The sequence below is a fragment of the Trachypithecus francoisi genome, unplaced genomic scaffold, assembly GCF_009764315.1.
Source record: "Trachypithecus francoisi isolate TF-2019V2 unplaced genomic scaffold, Tfra_2.0 Lachesis_group20, whole genome shotgun sequence".
Classification (NCBI taxonomy): Eukaryota; Metazoa; Chordata; class Mammalia; order Primates; family Cercopithecidae; genus Trachypithecus; species Trachypithecus francoisi.
In genome coordinates this window covers 21,387,175-21,404,840 of record NW_022681466.1, presented here as the reverse complement: position 1 = coordinate 21,404,840, position 17,666 = coordinate 21,387,175, and the positions used below count along the sequence as shown (strand labels likewise).

The following is a 17,666-nucleotide window of genomic DNA, read 5'->3' as shown; positions in this document are numbered from 1 at the left end:
GACCAGCCTGGCCAACGTGGTGAAACCCTGTCTCTACTAAAAATACAAAAATTAGCCAGGTGTGGTGGTACACACCTGTAGTCACAGCTACTTGGGAAGCTGAGGCAGGACAATTGCTTGAATACGGGAGGCGGAGGTTGCAGTGAGCTGAGATTGCACCACTGCACTCCAGCCTGGGCAACAGAGCAAGACTCTGTCTCAAAAAAAAAAGAAAAAGAAAGTGCTGGATACAGTTAGCTACAGAACTGGTTAAGGGCCTACCATTAGTTATACATTGGTTAATTGTCCTACAGGAAAATAAAACCATAAACTTTGAAGATATCTTTGCTGTAGGCAGAAATGTTTTGCATCTCAGTTGGCCAGAAATAATTAGCATTTTATATATATATATATATATATATATATATTTTGAGACCGAGTCTCGCTCTGTCGCCCAAGCTGGAGTGCAGTGGCCGGATCTCAGCTCACTGCAAGCTCCACCTCCTGGGTTCACGCCATTCTCCTGCCTCAGCCTCCCGAGTAGCTGGGACTACAGGCGCCCGCCACCTCGCCCGGCTAGTTTTTTGTACTTTTTTAGTAGAGACGGGGTTTCACTGTGTTAGCCAGGATGGTCTCGATCTCCTGACCTTGTGATCCGCCCGCCTCGGCCTCCCAAAGTGCTGGGATTACAGGCTTGAGCCACCACGCCCGGCCGCATTTTATATTTTATAATGAGCTTCAGTCTGATTTAGAGTCTGGCCCTAATCAATAGCAAATAGTCGAACAAAGTTTTGTCCCCAGAGTCAAATAGTCTGAAGGCAGGTTTGTTGGACAATCCTCTAGTTTGATTTTGAAAGCATGTATTTTTCATTATAATTTTAATATGTAATTATGTATTCTTAAACACTATAGTTTTGCTTTTCCTGATTTTGAACACAGAGTAATTTTGTGTATCTTGCTTCTCTTGCACACCATTGGGTTTAAAGATTCATCCATATATTTGCGTGTGGCAGTGGTACATTCTTTTTCATTGCTATATAGTATTCCATTGTTTGTTTATACTACATTTTATTGATTCTGTTGCTGGTGGACATTTGTACTGTTTCCAGTTGCTATGGACATTTTTGTACATTATCTCCTGAGGTCTATGTACGTTGGAACTGCTGCATCTTAGAATGTGTGCTCCTTGGGCCGGGTGCGGTGGCTCACGTCTGTAATCCCAGCACTTCGGGAGGCCAAAGTGGGTGGATCATGACCTCAAGAGATCGAGACCATCCTGGCTAACACGGTGAAACCCCATCACAACTAAAAGTACAAAAAATTAGCCAGGCTCGGTGGCGTAATCCCAGGTACTCTGGAGGCTGAGGCAGGGAGAATCACTTGAACCCGGGAGGCAGAGGTTGCAGTGAGCTGAGATCGCACCACTGCACTCCATCCTGGGCGACAGCAAGACTGTCAAGAAAGGAAGAAGGAAAGAAGGAAGGAAAAAGAAAAGGAGTAGTGCATGTAAGGGCATCCACAAAAAGAGCCTAGCTGGTGAGCTGAGGATTCCACCCGGAGCTTGCTGTTCCCTCGTTCACTGTGATGTAGAATCATGTGAGGAGCACCGTATGGAGAGTCAGACTTATTTTCCACCACAGTTGGGAGAGCAGGGAGGTCAGAAAACGGAACATAAGCTAGCAGAGCTTTGTCATGGACCCTAACTTGTCATCCAGGAGTCCCAGCTAGTAGGGTCCTGGCTGAGTTGGGAGGGTCCTTAGGCCCGGACCCCTGAACCCACATGTACTTGGACCTCATGGGACAGGTAGAGTGTGGCCTCTGTCGACAGAGGCCCAGGACAGCTCCCAAGCTGGGACTGTGCTGACATGTCTGGGCTTAGGGCGGTCCTCACTCAGGGCTCTCAGAAGGTCAGAACTTTTCAGAGCTTGAAGCAGGGATCAGCCAGGCCCTTGGAAGCTGGGAAATGTTTCTTTGCCTTTTGAATGTGCTAACATACCCCTCATGTGCCTATTTGCTTAACAAACCAGTAGGTGGGTCAGGAGAGTAATAACGCAATTTCCTCATTTGCTGGGGAGGGGAGGGAGAGGAAGCTGAGGGTTTGGGAATTTTGCCCAGGTGGGCCCAGGCTAGAGGGAGCTGAGCCTCACTTTTTCTCAGCCCGTTTAGCCCCTCTGTACCGCCCATCCTGAGTTGCATGCCTGGTGTCCCTCTCTCTCGAGTTAGGGTGACTTTCTGATTATCATTCCTGTTGAGAGTGAAAAGGGGTGCATTGAAGTTAATCCTGGGCAGCGGGCATGAACTGGGATGTGTGGTAACCCTGCTCCGCGCCTGTTCTCAGGAAAGGCCTGTCTAGCTGGGATTTTGTCCTTGTGTCCTCAGCCAGCCTTGGCTGTTACTGAGCAATGAAAGCTCTGCCTCGGGAAGTCATTTAATTCCTGAGCCTCATTTTCCTCTTTTGTAAAATGGGAATGCAAGTGTGTGTGTCCGACTCATTTTTAGGGTGATGATTGTCAGGGTATGAACAGCTTGGTCGAGCTGTGTGAAGAGCTGCGCAGCTGCAGAGGTTGTTAACATTGATAGCCACCCGGAAAGGGCGTCCTGGGTTCAGGCAGCTATTCCTCCAGCTGTCTGGATCAGCCGGCAATAACTTTAGATACATTTATCTATGTGTAATGACTTTTTGAGAAGCAAGATCGGTTTCCCCAGCCCTTTATGGGAATACCCACGTGTCCATACTTGCTTTCAGCTTAGAGTTTGCTCAGGTTCCTAGAGCTGGTCAGGGTTCCCAGGACTGCCTAGGAGCAGATGGTACCATGGCCTTGTTTACAGATGAGGAAACTGAGACCCAGAGGGGAAAGTGACTCTCCCAAGGTCATGTGAGTAAGCATACAGCTTCCCCAAGGATGAGGCATTGGTCTGGCAACACTGCGGCCCATCATAAGGGACTGAGCCTGTGGGGTCCAGACCTGCTCTCCTCCCAGGGGAAAAGGCTCCCTGTCACCCCATCGCTAATGCAGATAGGGGCATGTCCAGGGAAGCTGTCACACATTCATCTGGGCCTCCAACATCAAGGACACCTGTCCCTGCAGGCCCCCTGCTGGCACCTTCGGGGGCCCGGGGCAGGTCCCTGTCCACTCCGTGTCTGCACTTCCCTCCCTGGTCATGTGTTCTCAGGGGCAGGCTCTTTTCCTTAACAGAAAGGAAACAAGGGAAGCTGACCTTTCCCAGTTCGGGACAAAAGTTGGAAGGCCAGGTGCCTTGTGAGCCTGGAGGCCTCAGGAGGGGTGGCCCCTTCCCTTGTGCCCTCCTCACCACCACCACCACCAGTGGACAGGGGTCACTAAGAGAGTGGGGCTCAGGAGACTCACCTTCTGTGCTGGGTCTATGAGAACGTCACCTGGAGTGCCCCTCCCAGTGGGTATTGGGGTCGGATGAGTTTTCAGCCTGGCCGGGGCTGGCTGCCTCACCTCAGGAACAGGCTTAGCCTGTGCTACCATGTGGGTGCGGGTCCTTGCTCCGGCCTGAAGGGAGGGGGCCAGGAAAGGAGGGGCTGATCCTGACCCAAACCCCTAAGTAAACTGCCCTCTGTGTCCAGACCGGACTCCCTCCAGACTCTGTCCAGGCCCTCGCCACTGCCCTCCCTGTGCCCCCAGCCTGGGCTGCAGGAACTGTCGGCTGGCTGTTCAGCCAGCAGGAGCAGCAACGATGCAGGTTTTCCCAGCTGTTAACATGTAAGCTCTACCTGGCCATGTGCTTGCTCTTGCCTTTTGTGCACAGCGAGTGCCAAGGGGGAGAGGGGACAGCAGAGACGGTGTGCGGAGGGGATGCCCAAAAGGGACTGCCCAGGCTAGGACAGCCCTGATGGGGCAGGGGTGCTCCGGGAAACAGCAGGCTTTGCCTCTGCTCCTCTTCCCACCCCACTACTCCCACCCCATTTTCCCAGATCAGGAAAAGGCAGGCCAGTGTCCTGGGGAACAGGAAGTGAAGCTGGTTTCCAGCCAGGTTCCTGCTAGGGCCTAGAGGAAATTCCTGCAGGACTGAGCCCGTCTGGGAAGGACCAGTTTCTCTCCTTGTCTAAGTGTCTTGCTTTCTGAGTTTCCCCTGAGGGTGGGGGAGAGCTGTCGCTCTCTTCACTCTCTGTCCCACTTCTGTCCTCCCGGATCCTCAAACCCTCAGCCCTCACACCTTTCTATGGTTGTTCCTCTCCCCACCAGTTTCCTCTCTGGAAAGTGAAGAGGAGGCCGGGCACTGTGGCTCACGGCTGTAATCCCAGCACTTTGGGAGGCCGAGGTGGGCAGATCACAAGGTCGAGAAGTTCAAGACCAGCCTGGCCAGCAGGGTTTTAGTAAAACCCTATCTCTACTAAAAATACAAAAATTAGCCGGGTGTGGTGGCGGGCGCCTGTAATCCCAGCTACTCAGGAGGCTAAGGCAGGAGAATCACTTGAACCCGGGAGATGGAGGGTGTAGTAAGCTGAGATTGTGCCACTGCACTCCAGCCTGGGTGACAGAGCAAGACTCTGTCTCAAAAAAAAAAAAAAAAAAGAAAAGTGAAGAGGATAGAGCCTACCAGGGGTCGTCAAGGTGTGGGACAGCCTGCATGTTCCTATAGGAAGAAAACTCTAGAACTCCTGGTTCTGGTTCTTTTTCATCTCATCTCATCTCATCTCATTCATTCATTCATTCGAGATGGACTCACTCTGTCGCCCAGGCTGGAGTACAGTGGCTCGATCTCGACTCACTGCAATCTCCATCTCCTGGGTTCAAGTGATTCTCATGACTCGGCCTCCCAAGTAGCTGGGATTACAGTTGCCCACCACCACGCCTGACTAAGTTTTGTATTTTTAGTAGAGACAGGGTTTCACTGTGTTGGCCAGGCTAGTCTTGAAACTCCTGACCTCAAGCGATCCACCGGCCTCGGCCTCCCAAAGTGCTGGGATTAAAGGTGTGAGCCACCGCACCTGGCCATCTCATACTTTTAACGTTCATTTTTTGGTGCAAGTTTTACAATATACATTCTATATTTGTCAAGTGATAACTTCTGTGTCACTTATAAAATACACATAATTTAGGAAGGTTGTGCTAAAATACATTTAACCAACAGGAGTATGCCACCAGAGTATTTTGGCAAACAAGGGTCAGTAAATTTTTTCTGCAAAGGGCCGGGTAGGAGCTATCTCAGGCTTTGTGGCCATATGGCCTCTGTGGCAGCAACTCAGTTCTGCAGTTCTGCCGTGAAAGCAGCCACAGATAAGAGGTAATTGAGTGGGTGTGGCTGTGTTCCAATAAAACTTTATTTCTGGAGGCTGAAATTTGAATTTCAGAGAAATTTCATGTGTTATGAAATATTATTCCTCTTTTGGTTCTTCTCCCCCCCTTCACCGCCCCCTGCCAAGCATTAAAAAATGTAGAACCCGTTCTTAGCAGCCGGCTGTGGGCTGGATTTGGTCCATGGACCATAGATTCCCAGCCTCTGCTCTAGACCACCCATTCTCAGACTTGAAGCCTGCTTCAGACTTACCTGGGAAGCTTTTTTTCCAAAATGCATATTCCAGAACCCCAGCCCTGATTTTGTAGATTCTCTGGAAGGCCCCAGAACCTGCATTCTAACAAGGAGCCTAGTTGAGTCAGACACAGGTAGTCTGGAGACCACTTTTTTTTTTTCTTTTTTTTTGAGATGGAGTCTCACTCTGTTGCCCAGGATGGAGTGCAATGGCGCTATCTCAGCTCACTGCAACCTCCGCCTCCGGGGTTCAAGGAATTCTTGTGTCTCAGCCTCCTGAGTAGCTGGGATCACAGGTGCCTGGCTATGTTGGCCAGGCTGGTCTCAAACGCCTGACCTCAGGTGATCCACCAGTCTCAGCCTCCCAAAGTGCTGGGATTACAGGTGTGAGCCACCACACCCGGCCTGGAGACCACATTTTAAGAAGCAAAGCTCAAGGGTCTCCAGGATCTTGGTCTGTTCTCTTAAGCCAGTCCCGAGGCCTAGGGTGTGCAGTGCTGTGGGAGGCCCTGGCATTAGAATAACTGGCTCCTTCACTACCTTCCAGGAGCTTCCATCCAGTTGAGGGGGGACACCACCCGCCGACAGCACAGCCCAGTCCCGGGTGCTGTGGAAGCCCTGGGTTCAGCCTGGAGCCAGGGCCAGCGTCCCGAGGATGAGGTGCCGAGATGGACCTTGAAGGATGAGAGAAGGCTGGACCGCCCTTGAGTGGCGAGGGTGGGCTGCCTTCAGGTTGACCTTAATCCCTTCCCTCCCTACCACCATATGCCCGGATGACCTTGGGCAGGTCCCTTAGCCTCTCTGGATATTGGGATATGACATTGACTGCCTCAGAGGCTTGTGGGGAGGATTCAGTGAGCTGATATGCATGAAGTGTATCAACTAGGGCTGCTGACTGGTATCCCCTTCCCTTGTCTTCCCCCACCACCCCCAACCAGCGGACAGGGTGCTGCTGAGGGAGTGGGCTGGGAGAGTCACTTCTGGCCTTGTCTTAGGGATCTGAGAGCAGGGCATGGGCCCCGTGTCTGGGAGTGCCCTGGTGCCCTTCCTGGTGGGGTTGGGCGTGGTCATTCTGGCCAGGGCTGGCTCCCTCCCCCATGAATAGGCCCACCTGGAGGTCTTTTCCCGTTTGAGGCAATGAGATATGTATGTGAGGCTCTGTGACTCATCTTTTTTTTTTTTTTTTTAATTTTGAGACAGAGTCATGGAGTCTCACTCCGTCACCCAGGCTGGAGTACAGTGGTGTGATCTTGGCTCACTGCAACCTCTGCCTCCTGCGTTCAAGCTATCCTTTTGCCTCAGCCTCCCGAGTAGCTGGGATTACAGGCGCCTGTCACCACACCCAGCTAATTTTTGTATTTTTAGGAGAGACAGGTTTCACCATGGTGGCCAGGCTGGTCTTGAACTCCTGACCTCAAGTGACCCACCCACCTCGGCCTCCCAAAGTTCTGGGATTAGAGGTGTGAGCCACCACGCTCGCCTTATCACCCGCTTTTCTTGTGGTGTATTTTTGCTGCAGGTGCATGCAATACAGGCCTCAAAACCCACCTGATACACGGTTGCCTGGGAATAGGGATCTTGACTTTTCCCCTGTCCCATATGAGCCCGGGGGCCGGGTCTGGGCTAGGCCAGGTGGGGCTAGAGCAGCTGGATCCAGGCATGTGAGGTGTGAAGGTATGGGCCTTATGCCTCATGGAGTGGCTGGAGGAAGGAGAGTGGGAGCAAGGGTACCACAGGGTCAGATTGCCACAGGGCCAGGGTGCCGCTGGGCCAGGGTGCCGCAGGATCTGTTTGCCACAGGGTCAGGGTGCTGCAAGCCTGGGGAGTCACTCGTGATTCTCCAGGGTCTGGCTCTTAGGCTGAGACCCAGGAGACCTTGGCAGGCCTGTCTTTGGGAGTCTGGGGCAGCCCCAGAAGGCCATCTGGACAGTTTTCAGACCTGAGAGGAGGAAAGACTGGTGTCCAGAGAAGGTGCCATGGGGGTTGGGAGATGGAGGAAGCCTGGGGCCGATCAGAATCTGAATCTAGCAGGGAACACCGAGGCTGGTGTTCTGGTCCCACCATGGGACTCAGCCTGAAGACGACAAGGTGGATGAATGACCGTTTCTTTCTGACTCAGTTGGCTAAGAGGATTGAGCTGGGGCTGAGGCTCTGGACACAAATGGGCCAGTTGACCCTGAGGTTTCTTTCTGGTAGTGGGGGTGGGGCTTCCTCTGGCTGACGCCGCTTAGGTCTCTGATGGAGGTAGCAGGGTCTCTGGTTCCCCCAAACTGGCCAAGTCCTCTGCCACAGCACCCAAGGGGTCTGGGCAGAGTGCAGCTTCCCTCCCCTCCCCGACTTGGCTTGGTGGGCACCTGCCTCCCCTGCCCTCCTGACCTTGATGGCTAATGCAGCCAGCCCCAGGCAGGCACAGTCACAGCCCTCAAACAACATGAGTTCCAACTCAAGACTTCTGGGTGGTGGTGGTCAAGGTGGGGGTCTCTGTAGCCAGTAGTGCACTGTGGGGGCAAGACACCGACTTGAGGGCTTGGAGCCTCACATGCCTGCCTAGTGGGGTGTTCCTGAGGGATATGACTTCTTTGGGCCTCTCTACCCATTTTTGGAACCTGACCTGAGAAGGAGCCCATCTCCAAGACAATGCCCCGCCCTCAGGGAGGGTCTGGCAGTTTTTTTCCCTAAAGGCTGGGGTTCTCAGCAGAGCATCATCCTAGACTGTAGCACCCGCGACATCTTGCACACAAGAGGCCGAATAACCTGTTGATAAAGAGCAAGGCTCTGGAATCTGTGATCTTGGGCCACTCACTTCACTTATCAATCCCTTCGTTTCCTTCTTGCCTGTTACATGGGGTCTGCAATCTACCCCTCAGGGGCGCTGATGAGCTCACATGAGCCTGTGACATAAAATGCCTAGCACGACCCTGGCACAGTAAGAACTCAGTAAACCGCTGCTGCTGTTGTTACTGTTGATCGGGGCGAAAACAGAGCAGCCCCCGCCTCTGCCGCAGGCATATAAAAGTGACCACTTGGCCGGTCGCGGTGGCTTATGCCTGCAATCCTTGCAGTTTGAGAGGCCGAGGCGGGTGGATCACCTGAGGTCAGGAGTTTGAGACCAGCCTGGTCAATGTGATGAAACCCTGTCTCTACTAAGAATACAAAAAATTAGCTGGGTGTAGTGGCAGGCGCCTATAATCCCAGCTACTCGGGAGGCTGAGGCAGGAGAATCGCTTGAACCCTGGAGGTGGAGGTTGCAGTGAGCCGAGATTGCGTCATTGCACTCCAGCCTGGGCCACAGAGCAAAACTCCATCTCAAAAAAAAGAAAAGTGACCACAAACTTTGATCTGATTCTTTAGTTCCTTTAGTTCTCATGGTGCTTTTACGTCAGTCATTTCATTGCATTTTCCAGCAACGTCTGAGGGAGGTACTGGTGTCCCATTTTGCAGAGGTGAAAACTGAGATTTGGCAAGGTTAGGTAGCTTGTCCAAGGGCACACAGCTGGTGCTTCCAGAGCAGGACCTGGCTTTCTCTGGCCAAAGCTCTTGGGGAGTCTCTCCCATCCTGGGATCTTGAGGGTCACGGGAAGGAACTGGGTGGTTTGTGGTGGGATCCTTTACCCAGTGCCTTCTGACCTTTCAGATAAAATACCATGAGGAGTTTGAGAAGAGCCGCATGGGCCCTAGCGGGGGCGAGGGCATGGAGCCAGAGCGCCGGGATTCCCAGGAAAGCAGCAGCTACCGGCGGCCCCCGGAGCAGCAGCAGCCTCACCACATCCCGACCAGTGCCCCGGGTGAGCGCAGGGCCTGTTGGTGCAGACCATGTAAGGCGAGGCCAATGGGGTGGGGAGGAAGCCAGAGAGAAGACAGACAGACAGATACACCTTCTGGAGCCTTGCTCTTAATCAACAGGCAATTCGGCCTCTCGTGTACAAGAGGGGACAGAGGACCTGAGGCCGGGCCAGCTGGGGTGGGGAGGAAGCCGGCGAGAGACAGACACACACACGCACATACACACATGCATGCACGCATGCAGGCGTGGAAAGGACTGCTTCCCAAGCCCCCAAGTCCCATTCTCATCCAGGATGAGGGCGTGAGCACCAGGGTCTGGCCTGTACTGTGCCAAGAGGATTGAAAGGAGAGGCCCCCAGGTCATGGGGCTCAGAGCCCCTGCTGTGGGATACACCACACAGGCAGATGTGCACACGTGGACATCAGCCTTTGAGCCGTGGGGCTTGAGCCGGGTTGGGGATGGGGTCGAAGTGCATGGTATGGGCTTCTCGGGAGCTCTGGGAGGGGCTGGGTTTGGCAGGATAGTTTTCGAGCCCTGTCTCCTCCCATCTTCCAGTTTACCAGCAGCCCCAGCAGCAGCCGGTGGCCCAGTCCTATGGTGGCTACAAGGAGCCTGCAGCCCCAGTCTCCATACAGCGCAGCGCCCCAGGTGGTGGCGGGGTGAGTAACGCTGGCCGGAGGGGAGAGGCTAGAGGCAGGGGGTTCTCAGGGAAGGCTTGGACACAGCTGGTGGATTCTCCTGACCTTTGCATCCACACTGTTGTGTGTGATGATAAGGATCTCAGCCTTATGAGCAGAGAGGAAATTGGTTGGTGTAGTGGGCAGAGGCTGGCTAGGACTGGGGCCCTGCATTCCACCCCTGGTGTACCATGGGCAGGTCAATCACCCTGCTTTGGGCGGGGTTTCCTTACCCCAGCTACCTGGGAACACACAAGGCACCTTTCTGTGTGGGGCCTTCCAGCCCTGGGCGCTGCTCTCCTCGTGTCATGCGGATGGTCCCCAAATCCTTCAGCTCTCAGGCTGCCCCTGCCTCTGAGGGGCCTCCCCAGCCATGCCGTGCAAAGCGCACCACCCTGATGCTTTGCATCACTCAACCCCACTGGCTGCCTTCAGAGCACTTTTTCCAACTAAAAAGAACTCTTTGTATTGGTCACTTTCTCTGTATCCCCTGCTGGACCTGGCAGCATCCCTCTGGTTCAATTACTCTGTGCCAGGCCTAGAGCAAGTGAATGATCTATAAGTCCTGCCACTCACTCCACCCATGGGTGCTGCTGAGCCACCCTGACCAAGCTCCTGGTAGGCTCAGCGCCTCCAGGCTGGGTGCCTGGGAATTCAAAGTAGCTCACGTAGGAGCAGAACAGATACTAGAGAGATAAAATCGCCTGAGATAATGGCAGGCTGGAGCCTGATGCTCTGGGCACACAAACAAAGGTATGTTAGGACTGCCTGCGGCACTGGCACAAGAGTTAGTCTGAAGGATAAGGTTCCTGGCAGCCCAGCCAGTCCTTCCCTCCTTAATGGGTCTGTCCTGGATGTGTGGGGTCCATCTCTGAATATAAAGCCACCTCCTGCCCTCTGGGGGCTTACATTCCAGTCAGGGGGACAAACAAGAAAGCAGTAAGAAAATAGGTATATAGGCCGGGCGCGGTGGCTCAAGCCTGTAATCCCAGCACTTTGGGAGGCTGAGACGGGCGGATCACGAGGTCAGGAGATCGAGACCATCCTGGTCTACACGGTGAAACCCCGTCTCTACTAAAAAAAATACAAAAAAACTAGCCGGGCGAGATGGCGGGCGCCTGTAGTCCCAGCTACTCGGGAGGCTGAGGCAGGAGAATGGCATAAACCCGGGAGGCGGAGCTTGCAGTGAGCTGAGATCCGGCCACTGCACTCCAGCCTGGGCGACAGAGCGAGACTCCGTCTCAAAAAAAAAAAAAAAGAAGAAAAGAAAATAGGTATATAGGCCGGGCACGGTGGCTCAAGCCTGTAATCCCAGCACTTTGGGAGACCGAGGCAGGCGGATCACGAGGTCAGGAGATCGAGACCATCCTGGCTAACACGGTGAAACCCCGTCTCTACTAAAAATACAAAAAAAAACTAGCCGGGCGAGGTAGCGGGCGCCTGTAGTCCCAGCTACTCGGGAGGCTGAGGCAGGAGAATGGCGTGAACCCGGGAGGCGGAGCTTGCAGTGAGCTGAGATCCGGCCATGCACTCCAGCCCGGGCGACAGAGCAAGACTCTGTCTGAAAAAAGAAAAAAAAGAAAATAGGTATATAACGTAAGGTCAGCGGTGACATGCTGTGAAGAGAAAGACAGCAGGATGAGGGATGGATAGAAAGCAGCCGGATTAAGACATTTGGCCAGGTGCGGTGGCTCACACTTGTAATCCCAGCACTTTGGGAGGCCAAGGCGGGCAGATCACTTGAGGGCAGGAGTTTGAGATCAGCCTGGCCAACATGGTGAAACCTCCTGTCTACCAAAAATACAAAAATTAGCCAGGTGTGGTGGCGTGTACCTGTAATCTGTAATCCCAGTTACTCGGGAGACTGAGGCAGTAGCATTGCTTGAACCGGAGAGGCAGAGGTTACAGTGAGCCAAGATCGCACCACTGCACTCCAGCCTGGGCGATAGAGCAAGACTCCATCTCCAAAGAAAAAAGACATTTGGCCGGGTGCAGTGGCTCACGCCTGTAATCCCAGCACTTTGGGAGGCCAAAGTGGGCGGATCACCTGAGTCAGGAGCGTGAAACCAGCCAGGCCAACATGGTGAAACCCTGTCTCTACTGAAAATATAAAATTAGCCGGGCATGGTGGTGCATGCCTGTAATCCCAGCTACTTGGGAGGCTGAGGCAGGAGAATTGCTTGAACCTGGGAGGTGGAGATTGCAGTGAGCCAAGATCATGCCATTTACACTCCAGCCTGGGCAACAAGAGTGAAACTCTGGCTGGGAAAAAAAAAAAAAAAAAGACGTGACATTTCAGCAAAGTCCTCAATAAAGGAAAGAGTGAGCCGTGCAACGAGGACAGCAAGCGCGAAGGTGCTGAGGCGGGAATATTCTAGGAAAGTTCAAGGAGCAGCAGGAAACCCAAATTGACTACAGTGGGAGAGGGGAAGAGTTCCGATTATGCAGGGACTTGTGGGCCCCAGGAAGGCCTCTGGGACCTGTGATCTGTGCAGAGCGACACAGGTTTTTGGAAGACCACCCTGGCAGCTGTGTTGAGAAGAGGCTGGTTTAAGGGTGGAAGCCGGGAGACCGTCAGGAGGCTGTTGCAGGATACAGGCATGGATGGGAGCGGCTCAGACCAAGACAGAGGCAGAATTGGTGATGAGAGAGACTGAGGTCACTTCATGAGAGGTGTGACCTCTTATCCCATAGACCTGTTGTTTTCTTTTTTTTTTTTTTTTTGGAGACGGAGTCTCGCTCTATCGCCCAGGCTGGAGTGCAGTGGCCGGATCTCAGCTCACTGCAAGCTCCGCCTCCCGGGTTCACGCCATTCTCCTGCCTCAGCCTCCCGAGTAGCTGGGACTACAGGCGCCCACCACCTCGCCCGGTTAGTTTTTTGTATTTTTTTAGTAGAGACAGGGTTTCACCGTGTTAGCCAGGATGGTCTCGATCTCCTGACCTCGTGATCCGCCCGTCTCAGCCTCCCAAAGTGCTGGGATTACAGGCTTGAGCCACCGCGCCCGGCCAGACCTGTTGTTTTCAAACTGTCCTGTGGAGCCTCAGAGACAAGTCAAGGGCAGTGAAGATCGGGGAGGTAGAATGTTGTCTGTAGCTATAGGATTTATTTATTTATTTATTTTTCCTCTCTCTTTTTTAAAACTCCATCCTGGTAGTAGGTGACACTGTAGGATTTTGTGTGCCTTACTGGACATTACCTAGATCTAGGGCTTAAGCATCAGATTTTGGCTGAGGCTTGGAAGGTGGAACCTGATAGACACGTCCCCTGAAGACTTTTCTCCCGAGGAAAGGCCTTTGTCCTGAACTTGGACAGGACTCATCATGGCTTCTGAAAGAAACTACTGGTGCTTATAATCATACAAATAATAGCATACAGGTCATGTTTTTTCTGTTTTTGTTTTTGTTTTTTCTTTTTTGAGACCGGGTCATGCTCTGCTGCCCAGGCTAGAGTGCAGCAGTGGTGCAATCACAGCTAGCTCACTGCAGCCTCAGCCTCCTGGGTTGAAGTGATCCTCCCATCTCAGCCTCCTGAGTAGCTGAGACTACAGGCATATACCACTAAGCCTAACTAATTTTTTATGTTTTGTAGAGATGGGCTCATGCTTGTAATCCTAGCACTTTGGGAGGCCGAGGTGGGCAGATCACTTGAGACCAGGAGTTTGAGACCATCGTGGCCAACATGGTGAAACCCTGTCTCTACAAAAAAGTACAAAAATTAGCTGAGCATGGTGGTACACACCTATAGTCCCAGCTACTCGGGAGACTGAGGCAGGAGAATCACTTGAACCCAGGAGGTGGATGTTGCAGTGAGCCATTGCATTCCAGCTTGGGTGACAAAGCAAGACTCCATCTCAAAAAAAAAAAGGGAGGGGGGAGTTGTTCTCACTATGTTTCCCAGGCTGATTTCAAACTTCTGGGCTCAAGCAGTTCTCCTGCCTTGGCTTCCCACAGTGCTGGGATTACAGGTGTGAGCCACTGCACCCGGCCTGCGTGTCATATTTTTAGACATTCCTGTGTCATCATGGCTGGTGGACCTTACTGCAGTCCTGTTCAGGGAGGTGGGGCAGAGCTGATGTGACCCAGTCCCTGTTCTGCCTCTGGCCCTTAATAGCTGCCAAAGGTTGTGAAAGATCGATTGCTCTCAGAAAGCAAGACACAGAGGTAAGAATCTTTGTAGCAGAGCCTGGTGCTCCATTTCTGAGTTCACTGCTCCCCCAGGCTCTGCTCCAGGGTCCTGGAGAGTTAAAAAGAAATGCTCAGACCCAGGTGAGCCGGCATCCAGGGCCCTCGGCTGACCACACTTCCCCCACAGAAGCGGTACCGCGCGGTGTATGACTACAGCGCCGCCGACGAGGACGAGGTCTCCTTCCAGGACGGTGACACCATCATCAACGTGCAGCAGATCGACGACGGCTGGATGTACGGGACGGTGGAGCGCACCGGCGACACGGGGATGCTGCCGGCCAACTACGTGGAGGCCATCTGAACCTGCAGCGCCCCCATCTGTCTTCAGCACATTCCACGGCATCGCATCCGTCCTGGGCGTGACCCGTCCATTCTTCAGTGTCTCTGTTTTTTAAAACCTGCAACAGCTTGTGATTCCTACCCCTCTTCCAGCTTCTTTTGCCAACTGAAGCCTTCTTCTGCCACTTCCGCGGGCTCCCTCCTCTGGCAGGCTTCCCCCTTGACCGACTTCTTGGTTTTCTCTCTGGATGGAACGGGCGTGGGCCTCTCTGGGGGAGGGTGAGGCCCGTGGGGCAGGGCTGGAATGGAAGACCTGTTGGCCTGTGGGCCTCGCCTGCCCCTCTGTTCTCTTCCCTCACGTCCTCCTGCCCAGCTCCTCACATATCCACACATTCCAGGGCTGGGGTGAGCCTGAGACTCCCAGGACCCCAGGGCAGGGGCTCCCTACATTCTCCAAAGTGGGATCCACTTCTTGGTGCCTGGGATGGCGACGGGGGCTCTGCCCTTGTGTAGGGACCAGTGGGATGGGCTTTACTTCTCTTTCTCAAAGAGGGGGCTCTGCCCACCTGGGGTCTCTCTCCCTACCTCCCTCCTCAGGGGCAACAACAGGAGAATGGGGTTCCTGCTGCGGGGTGCACTCATCCCCTCCCCACGCGTTCCTTCGCACACTGTGATTTTGTCCTCCTGCCCACGCATACCTGCAGCGGGCAAAGAGCTCCCCAGGAAGCACCGCTTGGGTCAGGTTCTTGCCTTTCTTAATTTTAGGGACGGCTACCGGAAGGAGGGGAACAAGGAGTTCTCTCCCGCAGCCCCTTTCCCCACGCCCATCCCCAGTCTCCAGGGACCCTTGCCTGCCTCCTAGGCTGGAAGCCATGGTCCCAAAGTATTGGGCAAGGGTGCCTCAGGGCCTTTTGGTCTTCAGCCTCCCTCAGCCCCCAGGATCTGGGTTAGGTGGCTGCTCCTCCCTGCTCCTCATGGGAAGATATCTCAGAGCCTTCCATGGCCTCCCCTCCCCAGCCCAATGCCAAGTGGACTTGGAGCTGCACAAAGCCAGCAAGGATCACTAAATCTCCAAGACCTGGTGTGCAGAGGCAGGAGCATGTATGTCTGCAGGTGTCTGACATGCAAGTGTGTGAGTGTGAATGTGAGAGATGGGGCAGGGGGTATGTCTGTAGGTGTCTCTGGGCCTATGTGTGGGTGGGGTTATGTGAGGGTACGAAGAGCCGTCTTCCCCTGGGAGTTTCCTCAGAACCCACAGTGAGGGGAGGGCTCCTGGGGGAGAGAAGTTCCTTATGTTTTTTTGGAATGAAGCTCCTCCGTCTCCCCATCTCTGAGTGGAGGAAGCCCACCAAGCTGCACTTTGCAGCGTGCAGGGTGGAAGGTAAGAGGTTGGTGTGGAGTTGGTGGGGCTGCCACAGGGTCTGCAGCCTGCTGGGGCTAAGGGGTGGAGGAAGGCTCTGTCACTCCAGGCATATTTTTCCCCATCTCTGTCTGGGGCTGCAGAACAGGGTGGCAGAAGTGTCACCCTGTGGGTGTCTCACTCTGGGGGCTCTTTCCCTAGACCTCCCCATCACTTACATAAAGCTCCCCTGAAGCAAGAAAGAGGGTCCCAGGGCTGCAAAACTGGAAGCACAGCCTCCGGGATGGGGAGGGAAAGATGGTGCTATATCCAGTTCCTGCTTTCTGCTCGCGGGTGGCTGTGACAACCTTGGCCTCACTTGATTTCATCTCTGGTTTTCTTGCCACCCTCTGGGAGTCCCCATCCCATTTTCACCCTGAGCCCAACCAGGCCCCCCGCCGCTGGCCTCTTGTCCCTTTGCACACTTGTACCCCCAGGTGAGGGGCAGGACCTGAAGGTGTTGGCCTGTTCAACAATCAGTCATCATGGGTGTTTTTGTCAACTGCTTGTTAATTGATTTGGGGATATTTGCCCCAAATGAGAGGTTGAGGAAAAGACTGTGGGTGGGGAGGCCCTGCCTGACCCATCCCTTTTCCTTTCTGGCCCCAGCCTAGGTGGAGGCAAGTGGAATATCTTATATTGGGCGATTTGGGGGCTTGGGGAGGCAGAGAATCTCTTGGGAGTCTTGGGTGGCGCTGGTGCATTCTGTTTCCTCTTGATCTCAAAGCACAATGTGGATTTGGGGACCGAAGGTTAGGGACACATCCCCTTAGAGGACCTGAGTTTGGGAGAGGGGTGAGTGGAGGGGAGGAGCAGCAAGAAGCAGCCTGTTGTCACTCAGCTTAATTCTCCTTCCCAGATAAGGGGAGCCAGTTATGGCATCTTGCTGCAGGCCCTCCCTCTACTCTTCCTGTCCTAAAAATAGGGGCCATTTTCTTACACACCCCCACAGAGAGGAGGGACTGTCACACTGGTGCTGAGTGACCCAGAAGCTGCTGGGCGTCTCTGTTCCTTACCAGAACCATTACATCCCTAGAAGAGTACAGAGCCCTGAGGGGCTGGGCTGTGCTGGGCTGAGCCCCTGGTCTTCTCTACAGTTCACAGAGGTCTTTCAGCTCATTTAATCCTAGGAAAGAGGCATCAAAGCTGGAATGTGAATATAACTTTTTGTTATATTTGGACCAATACTAAAAATAACAAGAAGCCCAGTGGTGAGCAAAGTGTGTTTTCCCAACACTGCCTCCTGTTTTCTCCCTCTCATGTCCCTCCAGGGAAAATGACTTTATTGCTTAATTTCTGCCTTTCCCCACCTCACACATGCACTTTTGGGCCTTTTTTTATAGCTGGAAAAAACAAAATAACACCCTACAAACCTGTATTTAAAAAGAAACAGAAATGACCACGTGAAATTTGCCTCTGTCCAAACATTTCATCCGTGTGTGTGTGTGTGTGTGTATGTACGTGCGTGTGTGAAGCCACCCATTCATCTTTTTATATGGGGTTGTTGTCTCATTTCGGTCTGTTTTGGTCCCCTCCCTCGTGAGCTTGTGCTCGGGATCAAATCTTTCTGGCCTGTAATGATTCTGAACATTTGACTTGAACCACAAGTGAATCTTTCTCCTGGTGACTCAAATAAAAGTATAATTTTTACCTGCGGACTTGGTTTCCTCTCTGGCTCTGAGGTGCTGTTGTGTGTGTGTGTCTAGCTGTAAGGTGCTGCTGCTGTATGTGTGTGTGTGTCTAGCTGTGAGGTGCTGCTGTGTGCGTGTGTGTGTCTAGCTGTAACATACTGCTGTGTGTGTGTGTGTTCTGTCTGCTTGGGGGCACTGGCCTGTGGCCCTCCTGGGAGCTCTGCTGCCCC

At 53.4% G+C, this 17,666-nt stretch overlaps 1 protein-coding gene across 3 annotated transcripts in view; it reads left to right on the top strand.

Annotated features, from left to right (window-relative positions):
* Positions 1–17,463, top strand: part of LASP1 (LIM and SH3 protein 1) — a 52,537-nt gene extending 35,074 nt beyond the window's left edge. For all 3 annotated transcript variants that reach the window (XM_033183229.1, XM_033183230.1, XM_033183231.1), the window contains 3 exons: positions 9,116–9,266; positions 9,821–9,924; positions 14,255–17,463. In XM_033183229.1, the coding sequence (XP_033039120.1) occupies positions 9,116–9,266; positions 9,821–9,924; positions 14,255–14,428 (429 nt within the window). In that variant the 3' untranslated portion in view covers positions 14,429–17,463. The remainder of the gene's footprint in view (positions 1–9,115; positions 9,267–9,820; positions 9,925–14,254) is intronic.
* Positions 17,464–17,666: the final 203 nt, after the last annotated feature.